The sequence below is a fragment of the Plecotus auritus genome (genome assembly GCF_963455305.1).
Source record: "Plecotus auritus genome assembly, chromosome: 12".
Lineage (NCBI taxonomy): Eukaryota > Metazoa > Chordata > Mammalia > Chiroptera > Vespertilionidae > Plecotus > Plecotus auritus.
In genome coordinates this window covers 9,607,580-9,631,732 of record NC_137778.1, presented here as the reverse complement: position 1 = coordinate 9,631,732, position 24,153 = coordinate 9,607,580, and the positions used below count along the sequence as shown (strand labels likewise).

General features: G+C 50.1%; 1 protein-coding gene across 1 annotated transcript; it reads left to right on the top strand.

Moving 5' to 3' along the window:
* The first annotated feature begins 1,181 nt into the window (after positions 1–1,181).
* On the top strand, positions 1,182–22,532 carry RAB7B (RAB7B, member RAS oncogene family). The gene is made up of 6 exons (XM_080648804.1): positions 1,182–1,358; positions 9,559–9,627; positions 10,127–10,253; positions 10,950–11,165; positions 18,131–18,256; positions 20,610–22,532. Exons 2-6 carry the CDS (start codon positions 9,575–9,577, stop codon positions 20,685–20,687), a joined length of 600 nt encoding a protein of 199 aa, XP_080504930.1. The 5' UTR covers positions 1,182–1,358; positions 9,559–9,574; the 3' UTR covers positions 20,688–22,532.
* Positions 22,533–24,153: the final 1,621 nt, after the last annotated feature.

The window sequence follows — 24,153 nt, the reverse complement described above, 5'->3', positions numbered from 1 at the left end:
ACCCACTTAATTTGGGCATGTCTAAACTCACTTTATCCCCCTTTTATCTAAGGAATTGAGTGGAAAAATAAAATGGAGTCACTATAGTCAAGCTGCTCAATTACTAAAACCAAGTAGGCTGAGGCAGGAGGCAACCATTCCATTTTGTTTTAACAACCTGGGAACTTAAACTTGCTAGTCCTTTGTCAATGTCTGGATATACATAAAACCTCTAGAGAACCCTCTGATTCCCCTGGAGGACTAAGGAAAGAATGTTCACACACCCGGACCACCTGACATCCATTCTCCAGACCACTGGTCATCTAGAAGATTGTTCTCTCAGACCAATCAGAGGCTGAGACTGTAGAACTGGTTCTTCTCCAGAATGTGCTCTGTCCTGTAAAAACTGTTAGCTTTCCTTTCTTCTTTGGAACGCTCTGCGTATTGCCTCATTGTGTTTCCAGTTTGCAAACCCTAAGACCCTTGAATAAATCTTTGTCATTTATCTCTAACCAAAGCCTCCAGACCCTTTTTGAGTTTGTTTGACATGTCTGCCAACCATAGTTACCAAAGTATGTTTCCAGGCAGCTCACAGAGATACCAAAATTCATCTCACACTAACAGCATTTTAAATTGCTGTCGTCTCCTCACTACTTCAGGTTGGGTCACATATCCTCATCTGAGAAGCCCAGGAAGATGTCAGGACTTGCCTCCCATATGTCTGGTGTGTGTGTGTGTGTGTGTGTGTGTGTGTGTGTGTGTGTGTGTTGTGGTGATATGGCATGAGGTGGTGTGTATACTGGGCAAAGCATCAGGACCTCTCCTGACCAGGCAAGTGGAGGGACCAAACCTATGACACATGTGAGCCTAACACTTCAACAGACAAAAGGGCCCCTTTGCTGGGTGGCTTCCAGTAGCAGAAGCAGATGTTCCTAAAGCCAGCCAGAGCCTTTTTAGGATGCCCACAAAGGCATGTTACCTTCCAGGTCCCCCCACCCACAAACTTTCACCCTCAAGCCTTCCATTTCTCATCCCCCCCCGCCCCCCCCCTCTTGGGGACAGAGTCCCTAAAAAATGAATTCTCACAGGGCCCAAATCCAGGCAGCTCTGAAGCCTAGCTTTGCCATTCCACTCCACCCACTCCACCCACACGGCTGAGGTCACTGGGCCCAGCCTCTTTTGCAACTTTCCCAAGTCTGTGCATGAGAGGGAGAGGAGGAAAACTCAGAAGGAAGTGGCTTGGTCTCAACAAACGCTTTTTTGCTCCTAAAGCCTGTTTCCTCTGACCCGGCTGAGACTGTTGATCTAAGAGGAGACCCCTCAGATTCAGCGAGAACTCCTGTCTGTCCTCAGAGGCCGGATGCCATGCAGCCACAGCTGTAAGTGCCTTGGAAGGTTTATTTTCGCTTCTTTTATCTGTCCCAGCAACCCCCGGAGGTATTTGTGTTTTGGTGGGAAGGAGTGGAGACAGGGGGTAGAAGGATGAGTCTTAGAATCTGGCAGCTGAGGGCTTAGATGCAGCCCAACGACCCTCACGCAGGAGAAACTCCTGGGGTGTGGCAATGAGCCAGGCAGAAAAGACTCTTTGCCCAGCCCAGGGAACTGGGGCCCAGCTAGGGCCTCCGCACAGGCCGATGGAGCTGCTGGCACAAGCAGAGGAAGAACAGTGAGAAACCGGAGTCTTTAGAGAGGCCTGAGTTCCGCCAGCACCAGGCGTCCCCTTGACACATCATCGGGGTATCTTCTGGGATGCAGCCATTTCATCCAAAGGGTCTCATCAGGAAGGGAGAAACCCTGGAGTAAGAAAGTGCTCTTCTTGTTCTAAATCATAAGTATTTCTCTTAGCGCAGCTCTGCAATGCTGGGCAAGCCAATGAAGAGTCAGACAGACCTGGGTTCTAGTCTCAGCTTGCCTCAGGAATCCACTAGGCTATGATGGCATTTTGTAAATTGCAGAGTGCCCTATAATTGCTAGGCATTATGTGTTAATAAAAATAATCTATTTGGTATTACCTATCAATCCCCCACCACACAAGTCCCATGGAGACAGTATTTGCCTCTATCCCCAACCTTACATAGTGCTGATGCATAGAAGGCATATCGTACATGTGTTCTGGACAGATGAACAGATAAAGGATGATGAGTGGGTGGATGAATGGAGATACATGGATGAATGAACAGAAGGATGGATAGATGAATGGGTAGATGGAGATGGATGGATAAATGAATTGGATGGAGAAATGGAGAAATGGATGGATGATTATTTATTGAAGACTCAATATTCCCAGCATAGGCCAGCCTCTTTGGAGGAATTCAGAGAGGTGTGAGGCACTGTCTTGCCCTCTGGGCATGGCCAGTCTACTTCGGGAGATGGCACTCATACTCCCAAAGAACTTAAATAACAGGAGTGCCGAGCCTCCTGAAACCAGAACTGTTGGTGCCCTTCCCGGAGGGAGCAGGTCTAGACCTGCTAGGATTTAGGTGGATAAGGCAGTCGTAAGCCTTCCTGAGAATCAAGGAAGCCTTTTGCTCCCTAGATAGCCTCTTCTCAAAGACAAACTTTACTCCCAAGATTGTAAATCCCATTACATTTTAAGTGGATACATTTGGCCTTTTCCAAGGCACGGGAGCGGGAGGGCAGGCACTGAAATTGGTGAAAGGAAGTCCAGGGGAGTGGGGAGACTTGCTTGTTTCAGAATTCTCATCTCCCCTGGCTCACTGGTCTCCCTCATCCCTGCTCCCTGTCAGCAGAAATGGCACCCCACTCAACACAAAGAGGGCAGAAGAGTGAGTCCTGGTTGGCGCCAGGGGGATAAGAAGAGAAGGGCAGTGGGAATGTAAGAGCACAGCAGGCCCAAGAGTTCTTGGACAACTGGCCCCAAGACCTAGGGCAGGCGTCATCAAACTATGGCCCGCGGGCCACATGCGGCCCGCCGAGGACATTTATCCGGCCCGCCAGGTGCCGCTGCCTGTCCTGCTTAGCAGCCAACTCGTCCCGGGCCCGCAGTGCACATAGGAATTTGTTCATAGTTGTTTTTTTTTAAACTATAGTCCGGCCCTCCAACGGTCTGAGGGACAGTGAACTGGCCCCCTGTTTAAAAAGTTTGAGGACCCCTGACCTAGGGTTTTTATATTTAAGTGGTGTGGTGTGTGTGTGTGTGTGTGTGTGTGTGTGTGTGTGTGTGTGTGTTCAAATCAGTCTTCCTCACTCCCCAGGGACTGAGCTACACTCACTTTTGGCAGATGGGCAGGAGCAGGGCTTCGGGCTGAGAAGTGCTGCCAGGCCCGGGGGAAACGAGTTAGTCACTTGCAGTGGAGAGCAGCGGCCTGAGGTTCTGCTGTGTGTGGACCTGGGCTGACTGAGGCAGCGCCTGCATTCCAACCCTGCTTCTCAGTGTCATTTAACAATGAGGGTGCTGACTCAGTCTGGCCCGTAGGAGGATGCCCGGGTTTGAAACAACTGAGTCATCTGAATGGGGAGGAGGAGGCTTACAAGGACACCTTTTTGCCAAACTCCAGACACGGGAGAGAACAGAGGGCATGGGAAGTCACCATTTGGAATCTGTGCATGCCTCCTTGGTGAGCCCAGCCAGTGTGTACCCTCAAGCTGCCCTTCCTTGCCACTGACACAGTCCTGGTCACCCTCTTGCTGCTGCCAGTTATCCTGGGCCCAAGGACCAGGCTATTTAAATAGCAGTCTCAGCAAACTGCTGAGGGGGTGGGAGTGGCGGTGGGGTCTGCAGTGGCAGCACACTTTAAAGGCACATCAGGGGCAGGGGATATGGGTGGAGGTGGGGTGAGGGGAGCTCAGAGTCAAGGCTGAGGTGAGTTACAAGGATCTGGAGGAGAAAATATTCAAGTAAAACTCAAAGAGAAGACTTTACACCTCAGAAGGGCTGGCCTGGGAGGAAGCATCTTGTGTGCCCAGGAAGAATGCACCTTCACTGGGGAAGACGCTCTGAGGAGGCAGTCTGGCCCATCCTTCCATGAGTGCGGAGAGATGGCCCAAACACTGGGTGGGAGATCGGACTAGATGCCCTTCCGATAGAGTGCTGGAGCAGGCTCCACTGAGAGTTTGAAACAAGCCATGGTGGGAATATTTACACCATAGAAAGTGGCAGGCACAGCAAATCTGCCTCCTCCTCGCACCCCAGTTGTTAACCATTTATCTGAGTCATCCCCAATTTGGGGAACCAGATCTGCTATGAGAACATGACACATGCCACCCTGCAGAATAAGCACAGGCATGAGTGATGTCCGTTTTACTCACGAGGGAACAGACTCACCACGGTTAAGTAACCCAAGGTATATATAGCAGTGGGTTGAGCACTCTTGATTGCAGAACTCATGATCACTCGGTGGGCCTAGGCAGCCTCTCTCTCCTGCGCAGGCACGGAATGATTTGTACTGCCAGGAAGTCACACTTATACTGGTCTGACTTTGGACTGCCATCCACCCCTGTGCTCCATTTAAAGAAATGTCTTTATTTGACATTTTTTAATTACAACAACTTAGGATTGTGTAACAAATTTTAATATAAGACAGCTATATATATAAAAGGCTAAGCAACCGGCTGACCGGCCAGTAGGTACGATGCGCATTGACCACCAGGGGGCAGACGCTCAATGCAGGAGCTGCTGAGCTGCAGTGACTTGGCAGTGGTGGTTCTTGGGTGATGCACCCTGAAACCAGAGAGGAGGGAGCCTGATTCCTCAGAGGGCCACTTGATTCCACCTTCGGCCATGGGTTATGTTGTTGCTGGGGCACTGTCGGCCCGAATCTGGTTTACTGCACACTTGCATTTGTGTTCCACACCCTATACGACAGCAACTTTGCAGAGTGCCCTCTCGCACTCCAGGACCCCTCGGGGGATGTTGGAGAGCCGGTTTTGGCCCAATCCCCTCAGGCCAGGCCAAGGGACCCCACCTGCCAGAGAGACTCCACTCACTCCGCAGATATCCTTCAAGCCCCGGCACCACCCCAGGTGCCTCTGGCTGGAAAGGGACCCTGGGAGGTTGGCTCCAGGGTGTGTCTGGCCCATCTCGCCCAGTCCTGCCCCGCTGGCCACCTTCTAATTAATTTCCTTTCAATGTACACGAATCCATGCACTGGGTCACTAGTAGAAAATAAAACAATAGCTCTAGCTTCTAATCTATCTTTCCCCACCTCCTAGTAGTCATTTAGTGTGTCTATCTGTGTATGTACAAGACAAGCATAAATATAATATTAAACATATAATCATATATATAAAGTAGTTTTTTGTTTTTATACAATTGGGATCATACTATACAAAATGTTCTTTTATTTAAAAAAATATATATTTTTTTAATTTCAGAGAAGAAGGGAGAGAGAGATAGAAACATCAATGATGAGAGAGAATCATTGGTTGGCTGCCTCCTGCACACACTCAACTGGGGATCGAGCCTGCAACCCAGGTCTGTGCCCTGACCACAGAATCGAACTGTGACCTCCTGGTTCACAAGTCGATGCTCAACCACTGAGTCACACTGGCCAAGCCAAAATGTTTTTTTTTTACTTAAATTGTCATCACATCTTTCATTACCTCACTCTCATGCAGAGTATGAATGGATTCTAATTTATATAGAGAGTGTCTTATTGATGGACAGTTAGGTTACAACAATGCTTTTCTGCAATCATCTTTGTACAAATGTGTGTTTGAGTATACAGTATGTGTATTTCTATAGGATAGATTCCTAGAATTAGAACCTAAATATGCACATATTAAGTTCTGATCTTGTCAAATTGCCCTCCAAGAAAGACTGTGACAATTCATACTCTATCAACAATATACAAGAGTGTTAACACTACACACTTGCCAACACTAAATAGTATCATTAATCTTTTTACTTTTTGCCACTCCAGTGGGGGGGATAAAGTGATATTTTAAAATTTGCATGTCCTTAAAAATTAGTAAGGCTGAGTTATCTTTTCAAAGCTTACTGCTAATCATTCATAAGGTTTCTACTGGGTTAGTCTATGTTCTTTGCCCACTTTTATGTTGTATGTTGTCTTTGATTATCTGTAGACTGCTTCCCACATACTGGATTTTGAACCTCTGTTGTACATACCACATAGTTTTCCCTTCGTATGCACACCAGCTCATATGCACACAGCTGTGCTGCCCAGGGTCAAGCCCACACCACCCAGCCCTCCGGCCTCTGACAGGGGCACCAAGTGGCAGGGTGTGTGGCTTCTTTGAGCCTCAGCTGTAAGCATCTCATAGGGCTTTGGGGAGGATTCCTTAAGCCACACAGAGGATGCAGAGCATCTCGCAGATTTCTTTTCCACTTCCCTCTGCCTTCCTTTCACTCTGACTCCCTTTCTAAAGCACAGTATTGGCTTTGAAGCTGTTAGCACGTTGCACCAAAGCCTTTAGGAAAGAGGTCACAATCACTCCCACTTCCCTTCCAGAGTGGCAACTGATGCTCAGAGGCCTGTCTATCAGGAACTTCTGAGCCACTTCTCCCTTGGCTGGTTTCTTTGTGGGCAGTGACACCCATTACAAAACGCCAGCCCCAGTGAATGCCTTGAATTCTCTTCCTCCCAATTTCTGGAGCATGGGAAATGTTGGATGGATGGATGGATGGATGGATGGATGGATGGATGCAGACAGGATCCTTGGTCTTTCATGACCCGTCTGAATCCCTCCAGGCTTTCCTCTCTCCATACCTTTCCCCTCATCCTTCCCTGAAGCAGATCATCCACCTTCTCCACTCAGCTGCTCCCAGATCATTCCCTTCCAGAGGGTCATTCCCTCCCCCTGAAATATCAGCCTCCAACCACACGTTTCATTTCCTCAGGGCCAGTTCAATTGCGGCTTCTCTCCTCACTGAATTCCCACAGCACTTTCTCTGTGCCTCTGTTGGGGCACTAGACACTTTCTGGTGTAACTGCTCGGTCCTTTCTCCTCTGATGACTCACTGGTGGGAGGTTGGGGAGCCTGTTTGCTTCATCTTTGTGCTCCTTCAGAGTCCAGTGCAGGGCTCTGCACACAGTAGGTGTGTATGCACTTATTGAGTGAATGCATGAACCACCAAGAAGACCTATTGGCCACCACGCCAACCCAGCTCTTTTGGGTAGAAGGTCCAGTGCCATCAACTCTGGCTCCTGGGACAAACAGCTCTGAGCAAAGCCTCAATTTACCTTTGGGCAATGGCATGGCGCATGGAGAGACACTAATAATCCTAGGCCTCTAAGAGTTTTCTATTTTAACTGCACTAACTAGGAATGCCCAGGCAAGGCTCTTGGGGTCTAGTGAATTACGACTCCAGTAGATAACGCATTTTTCAACCAGAGGTGTTAGGGTCGTGGAAGAAGGTACACACAAGGCCGAAGAGGGTAAAGAATTATGAATTTATTAGGTCATTTGGAAAACCAGATGGGCCGAGCCCCAAAATGGCATCAGCATCCAGGGATGGGAAATCAGAGGTTTTAAAGGATTCTAGGCAGGCTTTTTCAGGGCAGAGAATTTTCTGGGTGAGTCTGGAGGGGGAAGATAATGGTCTTAGCAAGTGGAATGTGGTCTAAGCAAAAGGGAATGTCGGTTGTGAAGTGGTCTAAAGCTCAGTTCCCAGGGGTGGGGGTATCGATTCAATTATTTCATCAGACCTAACAGAAGGGACCTCAAGTCTTTGGGGCCCAAGTGGCTCATTCTCTAGTTGGAAAGCCAAGAGTCGGAGAGGGGAAATAACTGGTCCAAGGTCACACAGTGGCAAAGTGAGAACTAGAACATCCAATGCCTTGGGACATCCAATCTAGAGCTTTTCCAGGTACCACGGGAAACTCAGGCTAGCCAACTTTTGACACTTCAGCCAGGCAGAGTCATATTAAGGTTTACTCATATGCCCAGCTCATCAAGGACCAAAGACCCAGGATTTGGGAATAGTGTGTATGTACATGTGCATTTAAGGGTAGAACCAGCGAGCCAGTTAAGCACAATCCCCTGCAACAGTTTTGCTTTATCTTGTTAAATAAAGTGATTAAACATATATATATATATATATATAATTTTATATATATAACACACACACAAGTACTTTTCTCTAATAGGAACAATACATGTTTGACATGTTTATTGTAAAGAAATTGGAACATACTGAAAAGCACACAGAACAAAATTAAAATCATATAATTTCCCACCACTCAGAATTAAATACTTAAGTTTTTATATATCTTTTTCCAGAACTTTTGCTATGCAAGTAGGAACTCATTTTAATATTTGGAGTGGTATTGCATGTACAGTTTAGTGTCTTCTGTTTTGCACTTGGATCTTAGGGCACCACTTTCCCACATTATTATAATAAGCTCAAAATGTCATTTTAATAACTGGACAATCAATGGGTCTAGGCTACCTGTCACTATTTGAGCCAATTCAGCAGAGACAGGGTTGAATCATATGTGAGCATTTATTCCAGTACTGCCAGCAGTATGGGAGAGCAGCAGGTCATCCACAAACATCTGCTCTGCCCCCTACCATAAGCCAGCTGCTTATATTGGGTAGAAGGATGAAGATTACATGGGAAAGTAGGCAAAAGGGTATGCCAAATGGGCAGTTTACAGGTACTGCAGGCTGGGGGTATGCAAAGGCCTGCGGGTATGCAAAGGCTGGGGGTCTTCAAAGGGCTGGCAGCTCTGGTTTCTGCAACAAGGTTGTTCATCTTTCCATGTCAATAGGCAGCTCCCAGACGGAGAGGGAGGATGGGTCGCATTTCCAGGCGAGCTCCCAGGTCCCCTGTACAACTCCCAGCCAGGTTAGAACGTGCCTTCTTTAAACAGACAAAACAATCACGGTTAACCGAGCATGATTAATATTTCTTACAATTATAGCTGGTTTCCAATATTCTATTTCTGTCCCTATCTCATTGTGTGCCATGATTTATTTAACCACTTTTTTATTGTTGGATGTTTATGAATAATCCTCTGAAGAACATTCTTGAACAAAAGTCTTTGTCTGCATTCGGATTATTTCCTTAGACAAATTCCTAGTAAGTGGAGGGCAGGAACATGTTTAAGACTCTCACTACTTGCTGCCAAGTAGCTTTCCAGAAACATGTACCAATTACAACCCCACCAGCTGCCTCAAAGAAGAGCCTTTGATTCTGCAATTGCGGCAACACCTCGGGCTGGGGGAGGGGCACTCTTTCATCCAAAGCCTCTTGGGTAGTCCTGACAATGGACCCCTTGTCCTGTCCCCATCTCCTCTTCCCATACTGCCCTCCATCCCTGGCTACAGGCTTAACTGTCTGTGAGGCCTCTGTTCAATCGCCTCCGCCTTCATGGCACTCCAGGCTGCCTCCTAGATCAGAGTTGATAGAGCTGAAAGGTGAGAGATGCAACTGTCCTGTGGGGTCTCCACCCTCCCAGCCTTGGGGAAGACCCCAGAGGAAGTGAAGAGGAGGGTGTGTACGGGTTGCTGAGTCATCCACCTGTCAACCTCACCCAAGTCCTCGGCCCAGGGCAGTTGACCTGCACACCTAAAAGAAGAAAGTAGAGGCCAGCCTCAGTGACAACAGCCACAGGGGACTCGGCCAGCATGTGGGTGACTTCTGTTTCCCTGCAGGCTCTGAAGCCCCTCCATGAATCCCCGGAAGAAGGTGGATTTGAAACTCATCATCGTGGGAGCCCTGGGGTAAGTGAAGCCAAGCCCCACTTGGGGTCTAAGGTTGGGATACAGGCCCCTAGCCAAGGGTAGTGAGACCTCCTGACTGTGTTTCCATCTCCCATGGGTACCTTTCTGATTCAAAGTGGCACTAAGGAGGACATCCCACCCAAGGAAGGGAGCTCAGTAGGAGAAAGAGTCTGGGAATCAGGCTACCTGGTTTCTGGTCCAAGCTCTGTGATAACAAGCCACTTAGCACCTATCTGCCTTCCCACCTCCTGCCACCTACAGGAAAGACCTGACCTTTTCTTTCAGGCACCCAGCTCTCTTCAACTTCTCTGTTCACTTTGTCTGGTTCCTAGTTCTAGAAACCATTCCCTAGTGCCTTGCTACTCAAAGTGTTTGATCCTTGGACCACAAATGTTAGAAATTCAGAATCTTGGGAAGAGACGGTGGCGAGAGGAGCTTGGTAAGATTTTGAGAATGGTATGAATGTGTGTGTTCACATGTGTCTGGGGTTTTTCCTCAGTGTAGGAAAGACCTCCCTCCTCCACCAATATGTGCACAAGACCTTTTTTGAGGATTATCAGACCACGCTAGGGGCCAGTATCCTCTCCAAGATTATCATCCTGAATGACACAACTTTGAAGCTACAGGTGAGCGGCCCTCCCTTTCCCTCTTCAACATTCATAACTGAAAATTACCCCACATTCTCTGGACAGCCACTCACAGTAATGTGTACTAGGAGCTAGAATGGTTTAAAGCTGACATCAGCAAACTTCAGCTAATGGACCAAATCTGGTCCACCAGCTGGTTTTGCAAATAAAGTTTTATTGGCACACAGCCATGTCCACTTAATTACTAATGGTCTATGGCTGCTTTCACACTAGAGCAGCAGAGATGAGTAGTTGCAACAGACAGTATGGTCTGCAAAGCCTAAGATTTTTACTTTGATACCCTTTACAGAAAAAAACTTTTTGCTGATCTCTGATCTAGAAGGATGAGCTCGAATACAGGAGTTGGGAGTCTTACTTCTAGTCTTAGGTCCCTGGAAAATTTGGCGAGTGTCCTTGGCAAATCATTCCCAAGGTCCAAATCTATCAGGTGAGAATAACATTATCTTTTCTGATGGCCCAGGGAAAAACAAAAGCTCAGATATGAAAGTACTCATGGATGCTAAATGTGAGTGCCAAGATACTGTAGTGTAGAAGGGTGACAGGGTCAAAATACCACATGAACCTGTGCCAGGGCTGCCTGCTCCCTACCCAGAAACGGAAGCTTTGATGTGTCCAGTTAGGCCAAACCTCCAGCCACTCATCACAGCCCCGTGGGATGGCTGCTTTTTCCTCCAGATCTGGGACACGGGTGGACAGGAACGATTCCGCTCCATGGTGTCCACATTCTACAAAGGCTCTGATGGCTGCATCCTGGCTTTTGATGTCACTGACCTGGAGTCCTTTGAAGCTCTGAATACCTGGCGGGGTGATGTTTTGGCCAAAATCATTCCAATGGAGCAGTCCTACCCCATGGTGGCGCTGGGGAACAAGATCGATCTGGCAGACCGGCAGGTACCATTCAATTGTTGACTCATTCATTCACCCAACATTGTGTGAGCACCGACTATAGGCCAGACACTGTGTTAGATCCCACACATACGGAGCTGAATCATACACAGTCCTTGCTTTAAAATTTCGCAGTCTAGTAGTGGATGGAGACACTTTAAAAGGTAACTATGATACAATATGGTAAATACAATGATAGTGATAGACCTTGGAAATGTGGAGACCACAGTGAAAGTGCATTTACTAAGGCCAAAATCTAGAAGGGCCTTCCTATGGTAGATGGCTTCCAGGTTGATAAAACAACATGAGCAAAGGCAAGAAATAGCATGATATGAGCTGAGAAAGACAGTTTTGTCTAGAGACAGGGAGTGGAAGAATTAAGGCATCAGAAGTAGGCAGATAGAATTTGAATTAACCTGTAGAACAGTATTTCTACCCAGGGCCAGGTAGGGGGTCTGCAGTTATAAATACTTGAATTTACAAATTTTCTGTGAAAGTAGTATATATTTTTAAATTAGCTTAAGCATAGCCTGGCTAGCGTGGCTTAGTGGTTGAGCATGGACCTATGAACCTGGACGTCAATGGTTTGATTCCCAGTCAGGGCACATGCCCGAATTGTGGGCTCTATCTCCAGTAGGGGGCGTGCAGGAGGCAGCTGATCAATGATTCTTTCTCATCGTTGATGTTTCTATCTCTCTCTCCCTCTCTGTTCCTCTCTGAAATCAATAAAAATATTTTTAAAAATAAATTAGCTTAAGCATATTCTGGATCATCTGGCTAACCACTGGATGGCGTGTCTGTTCCATGGCTGCAGTTGACCCCACTCTGTGTAGGTGTTTACTGCAGTGGCATTGAGTAGAGCTCTTATCACCATTGCCTACTAATGAGAAGAGACTAGAGGTAGACTTGATTTGTAAAAGATGCTCTGCCCTGTTACCTTTTGCTTTGGATCCCTCAGATGCATGTCAGACACAAATCCACGGTAGCTACCAAACTCCAGGGGTTGAATGTTAAGCTTTCCAAGTGGCCTCCTTGAAGCCCTTTTTGGGGTGGAGGTGAGGCTTTGCCTATTCTCTGTCTTTTGGGGGTGCACCCACAACTTTCTCCAGAGAAATCCTTTCTACTCCCCCTTTTCAATCTCTTAGTATCCATGGTATGGGGTTTGGAATCATGGATTCTTGGTCATGTACTTTGGAAATATACAAGGTCAGGGGGCAGTCTGTCTCCCAGCCCACCTTATATAAGTCATCTATCAAATTGTAGTGCCTCCCCCAAAACTTCCACTTTAATTAACATCCTGCTTCATATACCTATAGATTGTAGGGTTGGGGGTTGAGGGAATTCAAGACTGAGAGTCTGATTTTTTCCTCGGTGAAATAAGAGGCACCATCTTAGATAAAACCAAATAGGAGTCTGAAAAACAATGGTGAATCTTCACCAGTCACCTGGAGAGAAACAGGTGAAGAAGCTAATTGGGGACAAAGACGAGAACTGATGGGTGACACTCAGGGCTTAGCAGAAGGAGGACACCAGGAGATTGAGGTGGAGTCTGTGTTGTGTTTTTCTTCAAGGGCCCTGTGTGGGGGAAGAGCCAGGAACAAGGGACCTGGGACTAAGGTTTCTCCAGACAAGAGTAGCTGAAGCACAGGGCTGTGAGGGCACTGGAAACTATGAAGGAAAGAAGAGCAGCAAGAAGTGGATGGAAGGGCCAGTGGGCTGGGCCAGCAGAGGCGGAGGAGTAGGGCAGAAGGAATGAGCACGGGAGGGGGGCGAGAAAGGGACGCAGGTTGTGGCCACAGAGTGGAAGACTGTATTTAGTGTTATTTACAGAGGTCCGGGGTTGGGCCCTGGAAAGAAGAAGAAAGAAGGTGAAGTCTGTTGAGAGGGAAGAAATTGGAAGCTATTGTGATGGGTGGAGGCTACAGGGTGAGGTGGAGAGGAAGCCTCGCCAGACTGCAGAGCTCAATGAGTGACGGGGTACTGGCAGGATGGGAAGTACAGGCGATGCCTTGAAAGGGTGGAGGGAGTACAGTCCAAGCTTGGATGGGGGCATGAGCTTTGATCTACCGAGAGAGGAAGATGAAGGCTTGAAAGAAGCAGTAAAGCCCCGGGCAAGCCCCACCCCATCTCTGGGACATGTGGTTAGCCCGTTCCAGCTTCTTCATCTGTGAAATGGGGGCCAGACACAGAGTTCATGAGGTTGTTTGAGGATTAAAGGAAATGATGCCTATAAAGCATGTGGCAAGCTTAATAAATGGAAGCGAGGCTTATCCTCCTTATTAGCTCCAAGGCACAGGCTGGATAGACATGGGAGTGTCTCCTACTCAGTAAAAAGAAAATAGATATTTAAAACCCTGTCGCTAAGATTTGAGATGAAGGAAAAGTTCTGGAGATGGATGGAGGTGACGGTTGCACAACAACATGAATGAACTCAATGTCCTTGAACTGCGTACTTAAATGTCATTGAAATGGAAAATTTTATGTATATTTTACCACAATAAAAAATACATGTTGGCAGAATGATTTTAAAGAAATTAGTGGCCTAGATTTTTTCAAATCCCTACTCTTTCTACAGAAGGTACTAGAGGGAAAAATGTTAGGTTGTTTAGAAGAATAGCTCTGCTAGCATCTATGCTACAAGGAATTTCTTCACTAGCTTGTGGATTCTTTAGGTCCAGGTAGGCACTTCCTGACTTTCCACTGAGGCATAATGTTGGGATTATGTTTTCTGAAAATATTATTTATTTTTGGTAGCAGTTTAAGATGTAGTTGACACACTAATTTTAACACATATAGTTGATTATTTAAAATGTATATGAAATGGGAAAGTGTCACAAATAAAATTACATAAACTGGACTAATTTTGTCAAACTTTTGGCCTCTGAGGACCCATCAAAATTGTAACAGGAGCCCTGGTCGGTGTGGCTCGTTGGCTGGAGTGCCATCCCAGGCACTGAAGGGCCGTAGGTTCCACTCCTGGTCAGGGCACAGTTTGGGGTTCAGTCCCCAATTGGGGCACGTATGGGAGGCAACCGATCAATGTTTCCCTCTCTCTCTCTCTCTCTCTCCTCCCCCGCCCCTTTCCCCTCTGTTTCTCCCTCTTCCTTCCTCTCTCTCTAAAATCAATAAAAACAGATCCTTGGGTGAAGAGGAGAAGTAAAATATTAGTAGTATAGTGTCAGTCAGAAGCAAAATTAATAGCAGTAACATTTCTAAAACTTTCATACTTCTCCTATCCCCAAGTATCACACCCTGAGTTTATTTCCACAGTCAGAGCCTAAGTTATAAATAGCCATTATTTTATAAATAAAAGACAGGACAGTTTTAAAAATCATGAAACTGCAGCTGGACTTGGAAGAGGAAAGTAAGAAGTAGTGTCTGGTAGCTTTCTTCCCAGGCCAGCTTTCGGAGGTTCAATGGAGAGGCGCTAGGAATAGAAAAAGAATGTTCATTTGCAACATAATCCCCACTGCTATTTTGGAGCTGTGTATTTAATCATTGCATGTAAACAGAACAGAGAAAGAGTGGAGAGAATGAAATAAGCCGAAACCGGTTTGGCTCAGTGGGTAGAGTGTCGGCCTGCGGACTGAAGGGTCCCGGGTTCGATTCCGGTCAAGGGCATGTACCTTGGTTGCGGGCACATCCCCAGTGGGAGGTGTGCAGGAGGCAGCTGATCGATGTTTCTCTCCCATTGATGTTTCTAGCTCTCTATCCCTCTCCCTTCCTCTCTGTAAAAAAATCAATAAAATATAAAAAAAATATATGTTTAAGAAATAAAATACCTGCCACAGTCCCATCACTGTCCAGCAAGAGAGAAGGGGCAGCTGAAATCAGCCAGCTAGAGTTGTGGACTTGTCTTCCTAGCACTGTCCCTGCGTGACCTTGGGCACCAATCCTGGCTTCTGCCTCTTGTGCCACTAAAGAGAAAGACTCCCCCTGCCTCCTGGAGAGGCAGAGGCACGTGACTTCATTGCACCTCCCTTCAATTTCTACTGCAACTCCTGAGTGCCAGTGATGGGCCCAGGAAAATACCCATCACCTGGTGGGGCTGGAGGGCTGGTGGGCGGGGCAGGGGTGAGAGATAAACAAGGAAGGAGCAATCAGAAGGGAAAGTGCAGTCCTTGCCCTCAAGGACTTCATTTTTTTTTATTTTTTTAAATATATTTTATTGATTTTTTTATAGAGAGGAAGGGAGAGGGATAGAGAGTCAGAAACATCGATCAGCTGCCTCCTGCACACCCCCTACTGGGGATGTGCCCACAATCAAGGTACATGCCCTTGACTGGAATCAAACCTGGGACCTTTCAGTTCGCAGGCCGATGCTCTATCCACTGAGCCAAACCGGTTAGGGCAGTGGTCAGCAAACTGCGGCTCGCGAGCCACATGCGGCTCTTTGGCCCCTTGAGTGTGGCTCTTCCACAAAATACCATGTGCAAGTGCGCACGTACAGTGCGATTGAAACTTTGTGGCCCGGCCGAAACCGGTTTGGCTCAGTGGATAGAGCATCGGCCTGCGGACTGAAGGGTCCCAGGTTCGATTCCAGTCAAGGGCATGTACCTTGGTTGCAGTCACGTCCCCAGTAGGGGGTGTGCAGGAGGCGGCTGATCGATGTTTCTCTCTCATCGATGTTTCTAGCTCTCTATCCCTCTCCCTTCCTCTCTGTAAAGAATCAATAAAATATATTTAAAAAAAAAAAAAAAGAAACTTTGTGGCCCATGTGCAGAAGTCGGTTTTCGGCTCTCAAAAGAAATTTCAATCGTTGTACTGTTGATATTTGGCTCTGTTAACTAATGAGTTCGCCGACCACTGGGTTAGGGCGCCCTCAAGGACTTTAAAAGACACAAAGCCTGGCCCAGCCAGTGTGGCTTAGTGGTTAAACAGCAGCCCATGAACCAGGAGGTCACTGATTCGATTCCCAGGGTGAGGGCACATGTCTGGGTTTCTGCTTGATCCCCAGTAGGGGGTGTGCAGGAGGCAGCCGATGGCTGATGTTTCTCTCTATCCCTCTCCCGTCCTCTCTCTCTAAAAATGAAAATCAATAAAACATTTTTTAAAAGATACAAAGCCCTTTGCGTTACTAAAATGCCATCCAGGTATAACATGTTAATTTCTAATGAGTATTTATTTGCATGTTACTCGTGAGGACAATAGTAACCGGTAGCCCGGCCATCCCTGCTTCTTCCCCCAAATACAGTTCCGGATTTTCCCCGAGCTGTGAGGCTTCTTGGTGACTCACCGGTTTGTGGGCATCTATGCTCCACAGATCGGCGCATGACTGTTCGTGGCCAATCCTGGGACCTCTATTCCCAAAGGCAGGAGGATCATGTCAATCAGAGCCCAAGAGCAAGGCCTGGGGTTTCTCCCTGCTCTGCTCAAGTTCAGCAGCAGCTGGGGGGCTGGCAGAGCCTGGGCCTGGGAGATAGAGGAGTCATCTGGGCTCCCCGAAGGGCAGGCTGCTTGGCTGACCCCAGTCTCCACCCCGCAGTGAGAGGTAGCAAACCTCACAATGCCAGGGCAATGCTGGGGGGACAGGAGAGGCATGTGAAAGAGAGCCATGAGCCCTGGGCCCTGAGGCCACTCCTGAGACCAGAAAAGCAAAGACCGAAGAGAAAGGAACAGCAATGGTACCTTTCATCTCAGTAAGATAAATTCCCAGAACCTGCAGGAGCAAGGGAGACAACCTGCTGGGGGCAGTCTCCCATCTCCCCTTGCTGCTCTGTGCTCTGGGAGCGGGCACAAGGCCCTCTCTCCATGAGAAAAACCTGGCTGCCTTAAATAAGGTGAAACAATGGTTATAAAGTCCCAGGTGTAGCGGATGTTCAATAGATGGCCATTTCCTCCTTCCCGAAAGCATTAGGCATGAAACGCAGTGGTACCAATGTCCTTGAAAGTCACCTGCAATGCTGTCAGAAACTTTTCCAACCCAGACCCTCTAAGTGGGACCGGCCATTGGCATGTGGGCAGTGCTGTACTCATTCACTGCCCTGCGTGGCTCACGCACCAGGCCAAGAGCTGAAAAGGCCCTGACCCTGAACTCAAAAAACCTGCATAGGGCGGCTCAGATGTCATGGGAGCACTGCGCTGGGGCTCCATCCGAACCCAGCCTTTCTCAGCTGTATGATCTGAGGCAAGTCGCTGAACCTCTCTGAGCCTCAGTGTTCTTATCTCTATTTTTAAAATATGTTTTTATTGATTTCAGAGAGGAAGGGAGAGGGAGAGATAGAAACATCAATGATGAGAGAGAATCATTGACTGGCTGCCTCCTGCACACCCCCTCCTGGGGATCAAGCCCATAACCTGGGCATGTTCCCCTGACCGAAATCGAACCCAGGACCTTTCAGTCCGCAGGTCAACGTTCCATCTACTGAGTCAAACTGGCTAGGGCTCAGTGTTCTTATCTCTAAAGTAGAGCTAAAAAGACCCGTCTCACAGGGTTATTGAGAATTAAACGAGTTAATATGACAAGATATCTAACACAGTGCCTGGCCCATAGTAGGAGCTTATCAACTGTTCCTAGGACTCTACCCTGGAAAACAGGGTTAGCAGGGACCTGAGTCTCTGCCCAGCAACAGGCCTCCTGGGTCAGCCAGCTCATGGGAAGAGAGTCCTCCGTCCCTGCCCAGTGTCCGTCAGGTCCATCTCCTTTTGAAGGGACTGGAGAAGGAGCCAATGGCAGGAAGACGCCCCTCGTGTAGGCCTTCGGAAGGCAGCACAGCGCACGGGGCTCTAGTTCGGCCAGGCCTGTGTTCAAATCCTGCTCAGCCCCAACGCTCGGGGCAAATTCTTTTATTCTCTAGTCCTCAGTTTCCTCATCTGGAAAATGAAGCTAACAATAGCCATCTCACATTTATGTTAAGAAATAGCATGTGTAAAGTTACAGGCACTTGGAAGTTTCTCAATAAATGGGAATGGAGGTAGGGATGGTGGGGATGATGCTACAGAAACAGTGATCCTTTCTTCCGTCCATTCAGGTGCCACAGGAGGTAGCCCAGGACTGGTGTAAAGAGAAGAATATTCCCTACTTTGAAGTCAGTGCCAAGAATGACATCAACGTGGTACAAGCCTTCGAGATGCTGGCCAGCCGAGCTCTGTCCAGGGTGAGTGGCTGTGGAGGCCGCACTTGGCCGTGTGGCCCCCTAGGATGGGGGAACTTGGGAGCTTCCAGAAAAGAACATGTTGGACACGGGTAGGGATGTGGGCGGGCAGGATTGCTCAGCAACTTAATGAGTTGCTGAATGGGCTCAATAGGACTCCAGCTCTGGGACCACAGGATGCCAGAGGCACAAAGCCACTGTAGAGTGTATAGCCGGCGGCCCCTCCATCTGGCTGATATCAAAGTCATTTGTGGAGTTTCTAAAAAAAGAAAAAAAATGCCGTCCTGTACCCCACCCCTGGAGACTCTAATTAGTAAGAGTTTTGAGATGTGATTAGTTCAATCCTCCTTGGTGGGAGAGAAGCCCTATGGTGCCAAGTATTTGTCTAAGTAGAATATCAAACCTGCAGGAGTTGCTGGTATTTTCCAATCAAAAAGATGGATAGAGCCCGGCTGGTGTGGCTCAGTGGTTGAGCACCGGCCTACGAACCAGGAGGTCCTGGTGTCTACTAGGGCATAGAATGTAAAACTCCCATGGATTTTTAAGGTGAAACTGGAGTTTGAAAATCTATGTTTTAAGGTCAAAGGAGAATTTTCTACGACATTTTCTCCAAGGACCTCTCCCCTCCTTTCCAGGGAAGCTGTGTGCTGGTTCACACTGGCCCGGAGTATTTGCAGAGGGAGGTGTGAGGGGTGCTGCTGGGAGAGGGAGGGGAGCCCCACCTGGGGGTGAGGAGCGGGGCTCTGCAGCTGGCTAGACCTGGCCTCACTGTGAGGTCCAGAGACGTCAGGGTTTTGGCTACCATTAGCTCAGTGGAGTGAGTGGGCCCTGCACACAGCAGTGGCCCGTTGGAGCCCCAGCCCCAGGCCACTCGGGCCGTGTCACTCCTCAGGCACCTCACAGGAGGACTGAGCTCCCACAGGGGGACAGCTGGGCACCCGGGTCAGGTCTGTCCGGAGCGGGCTCAGATCTTCCCGAGGAGAGGGGAGACTGAGATTCATCTGAGGTGTGGGGACCTCTCTCATCTCCAGGGGGACAGGCTTTCCATCAAAGAGACTTCCTCCCACCCCCAACCCTAATCCTGCCTTTACATTATATATATGCGATTTAACAGGCATATATATTACATATATTACAAATAAAATTCTAATAACTCAAAAGAATTTGTTGAGGGATACTCAAGGCCCAGCATCCATGGGTGACTATGGGTGGCTGCCCTGGGGCCCTATCTAGGAGGAGTGAGACATGGGGACTCCCCATGAAACACACTGTGTGAAGAAGGGCCGATCCCAGGCCAGGGCCCTGGCCGTGTGCCACCAGGCTAAATTACTACTCAGTCTGGGGGTGACAGCGAGTGACAGGGCATCAGGGGATCTCCTCATGTGTCTTGGGGGTCACCATCACCAGGGTGCAGCAGGTGGGCCTGACACCACCTCCTGGGGTCCAGGTCAAGGGCATCAGGGTTTGGTTGACGTTCACCAGCTGGGCACCCAGCCAGAGCCCGTGAGCCATGGAGGAGAGAAAATCAGGGTCCTCGAAGTTGTCCCTGGGGACACACCACCAGGCACAGTGTCACCTGCCACTCCAGAGGCTCTGCCCACCCTTCTCAGGGCCACAGCTGCACACAGGGTGAGTGCGCCCATCCCGCCCTCGAGCACACGCCCACCAGCTGTGGGAGGGACGCGGTGACTGAGAGCAGCGGCGCAGTGGGGATGGGGTGTCTTTAAGAAGGAACCTCTTTGCATGTGGAACCATGTCCTAGGAAGACCCCCCCCCCGACACACACACACCCTCGCTCCTGAGCCAGGTGGGTGAGTCCCACGTGAGCAGTGGCCAGCAGGGGGAGGGGCTTTCTCTGGGCCGTGTTGGGACAGGAGAGTTGGGAGGTGGGCAGACAGGCCATGAGTCTGTGTCCGGAGCCTCCCTGGACAGGGAAGGGTGGGATTGACAGAGGGTGGGGAGGGTGGGAGGTGGCCGTGGTGAGAGAAGGTTGGGGTGTAGGGATGTTCGTAGGGAGAGGTCTCGGCAGAAACGAGGCGTAGGCTGTCATCATCTCTGCTGAGGTCAGACGTCACCTCAGTTGCCCCTGCAGAGAATGGGAAGTTAGGGGACCTGCTTAGAGGTCAGGACTCCTGGTCCCTGACCAGCCACCCAACCGCTCTGGGCTCCTGGGAGACCCGGGAGGAGGTGAGGAAGGAAGGGGGCAAGGAGACCAGGGCCTCCACGCTGGGCCTCCGTTTCCCAGCAGCCCCGAGGGAGGGAACAGAAAGCCAGCAGCATCAGCCGCCAGGAGACAGGGCAAGTGGTGCTTGCGGCCGCTCAGAGGTGAACCCTGACTCCTCTCCTCCCTCCCCAGTATCGGAACACAGAGAATTACCTCACAGACTCCATCAAGCTCTCGCCAGAGGACCAGACCAGGAGAAGATGCTGCTGACCTCCCAGCCTCCCTCTCTGGACACCAGAGACTCAGCGAGCCCTGGCCTGGTCATCCCGGCCTCCAACCGCTGCATCGCCCTCCCCGGCTCGGCCCAGGCGCTGTGGCAGAGCCCTGGGCCCCTTGTGTGTGTGCTGGGCCCAGAATCAGAGGGCAGCCCCTCCCTCGGGCTGAGCTGAGAGAAGTGAGCACAGGGCTGGGTCCTGGGAGTCCTGATGCGACTGAATGTCACCGTGAAATCCTGGCCTGGAGGCGGCACCATTTCCTCGCTGGCTCAGCTTTCCTGCCCGCTGCCTCCCCAACGTGCTCCTGCTCCAGACACTCATCTCTGCAGACAGACGGGCCGCTGTCTGGGAGCCCTGTGGACTCCCATGCCACCACCACCCAAAGGGCCACCGCTCAGCTCTGAACAAGGGTGCGACTCAGCCTCCCTCAGTAGTCAGGGCCAGGAAGTGACGGTCTGGACTTCACGTAGGGGCCCGCCTCATTCCGCGGCACAGCTGTCCAGTCCCAGGACACCCTCTGTCCCCTCAAGAATATAGGAGTGAAGAGCCCAGGAAAAGCCACCAGGAATGGGCTCATTCCCCCTTGTTGGATGCTCAGGCAACTCCCATAAGTCTCTCTGAGCCTCAGCCTATTCATCTGTGAAATGGGGTAGCATGTGCCCCACCCACATCAGAGTATGGTTTTGAGGACCAGAGCTCTGCCTAAATCGCAGTTACTCTTGTTGACACGCATTTATTTATTCTTTCAACAAGTCGTTTTGACTCTCTGTTACCTTTGATGCACGGAGATCCAGTGACACCGGAAACTTACAAGGACCCCGTAGGGCGAGGGGCAATAGAGAATTTACACAGAGAAATGGTCCAGGAGGACTTTCCTGAGGAGGTAACATTTGGCCTGTGGGCCAGAGAATGAGAAAGGGGCTGCCACCTGAGATCTGGAAGGAGAACATTCCGGAGAGAGTGCAGCAAGGGCCAAGGCCCCAGGTGAGGATGAGCTTGCTGTGTGCTAGGAACAGTGGAAGGACATTCATTTACCTGAGCACTCACAGCTGCTGTCCCTGGGCCAGCGAAGGGAGCCCCGCCTCCTGGGTGGTTCCTTGCGCCTCTGCTGACTGGCCACCAGAGGGCAGCAGTGCTCTCTCGTTCAGGCTGAGCGGAAAGGGGTCGCTTGAAGAGCAGGCTCTGGGTAGGTCAGCGCTTCAAGATTCGTGGGGCAAGAGAACCCCAGTTTCCTAAGCTTAGTAAGAAGTGGGCAAAACTGCAACATCGGTGATTCAAGCAAGAAACCCACATCAGTGACAAATGTTAAAATGAGGGGCCTCGAGAGCTCATGGATTTTCTGTCCCTACAGAGTCTAAGGCCATAATCTTTCTTCTGGCTCCAGAGAGTAGACAGGGCTCACTCCAAGGGGGTGGCCAAGATGACCTCATGGCCACAGAAGTCTCCTGTCTACACAGAAGTATCCTTCCTGCGCTGCAAGCAGAGGTGGCGACCTTAGTCTATGACTTTTCAGTGTCCCCTGACCCTGAAGAGGTAGGGGGTGGGGGCGGTCAGGTTGGGATTCAGGAACCCCTTTTCCCCTCCCCAGCTGTGGAGTAAAAACTGGCTTGTCCCAGGCAGTAGCATGGACCCGGCATGGGGGCCAGCGGCCTGGAGCCCAGCTGTGTCCGTGTCTGTCCCGGGCTGGCATTCTGCACCCCACTCGGCTCTCCTGGGAGTCGGAGGGGCTGTGGGCAGGAGGTATGGAGTGCGGGAGTGTGCGCAGCAGCCAGGCACCACGACGGCCATGTGGACCATTTCTGGATGTATACAATAAATAATAAAGGTGTCCTCTGTTTTTAGCCTTGGTGAGGTTTAGTTATGAAATGGAAAAGATAAGTCTCCATAGTTCAAAATTCAAAAGCTACTCAAGGGAAGACAACAGAAAGTAAGTAGGACCAGCTATGTAACTGGCGGGACCCAGTGCCCAATGACAATGCTGGTTCCTTATTCAAAAGTTATTAAGGATTTCAAGACAGCAACAGTGTATCATTAAGCCAAGCACAGGGGCCTTCTGGGTGCAGGCTGCACACCCCATAAAGCCGTCGGGAGTGAGTGGCCATGTTTTCCTGCCTCCAGGATGATAGAGCTCTGGCCAGCCCACGTGGGCTGCAGACGCCCCGGAGCTTATAGATTAGAATCTATCTTTGCAAGAGCCACGTGGAGATTCCACCCCAGGCCCAAACCACAGATAGAATGTTCCACGTGGGGGGAAGGGGGGAATGGAGGTCGGAGGGCCCACAGCATCCCTCCTCTTATGACTAGAGGGCACGCTGACCAATCCATAAGGCAGAGGGAGCTGAGCTGACAGACTGCAGACTGCTCCCACTCCCACTCCATCCCCACCTCTGGGTCTGAGATTGGCCCTCAAGGGGGTAGACAGAGGCAGCATGTGGGGACTCCTGCCGAGTTCAGCCCACTTGAGCCTGAACGGGGTGGGGCAGCATTTCCTGGGCCCCTTCATCACCTTCCCTTCGGAGAAGAGGACCCAGGTGAGCAAGACTGCTCTGACCCAGGCTGCTCTGGTGCCCACCAGAGTGCCCTGCTCGGAGGGGCAGCTCCAGGAGCTAATCTATCCATATAATAAAGAGGGAATATGCTAATTGGTCCTAACGGTGTCACAGCACAGGAGCTGGTGGGCGGTGATGGGGGCGGGGACTTGTGCCACCGGGACATGAGGCTGCTGCAAGGGGCAGTCCCCCACCCCCCACCCTTGGAGGCGTGCGCAGGCCCGTGGCACTGCCGGGCCCAGAGTGGGGCATCAGGATGGGGGCGGGGCCTCAGCGGAGAGCTCTCAGCACTCCTGTGCCAGGGTCTGAAGGTGCGGAGAGGAAGGGAGAGCACATAGGCAGTTAGGGGGTTTAGGCCAGGAGGGTAGAGCAGATAGGCAGTTAGGGGGATCAGGCCAGGAGGGGAGAGCAGATAGGGCCATCAGGCAGGCAGGAGAGCAATTAGGGGCATCAGGCAGGCAAGTGAGTGCTTAGGAGCCAGTGGTTCTGGATTGTGAGAGGGATCCCAGATTGGAGAGGGTGCAGGCCAGGCTGAGGGACACCCCCTCCCCTCGTGCATGAATTTTGTGCACCTGGCCACTAATATATATATATGTCTAAGCAACCAGCCAACCAGCCAACCGTTCAACCAGCTGATCGGTAGCTATGATGTGCACTGACCACCGGGGGGCTGACGCTCAACGCAGGAGCTGCCGAGCTGCGGTGACTTGGCAGCTGCAGTTCTTGGGTGATGCACCCAGAACTAGAGAGGAGGGAGCCCGATTCCAGGGTGCGTCACCCGAGAACTGCCCTCTCGCAATCTGGGACCCCTCGGGGGATGTTGGAAAGCCGGTTTCAGCCCTATCCCCACAGGCCAAGCCGAGGGACCCCACTGGTGCATGAATCCGTGCTCTGGACCTCTAGTAAATAATA

What these genes read in the sequence shown, in the direction of transcription:
- RAB7B (XM_080648804.1), top strand. Translation starts at nt 9,575, where the DNA reads ATGAATCCCCGGAAGAAGGTGGATTTGAAACTCATCATCGTGGGAGCC. An exon ending in ATCATCGTGGGAGCCCTGGG is followed by an intron (nt 9,628 to 10,126) that starts GTAAGTGAAGCC and finishes GTTTTTCCTCAG; the next exon opens with TGTAGGAAAGACCTCCCTCC. An exon ending in TCGATCTGGCAGACCGGCAG is followed by an intron (nt 11,166 to 18,130) that starts GTACCATTCAAT and finishes CCGTCCATTCAG; the next exon opens with GTGCCACAGGAGGTAGCCCA.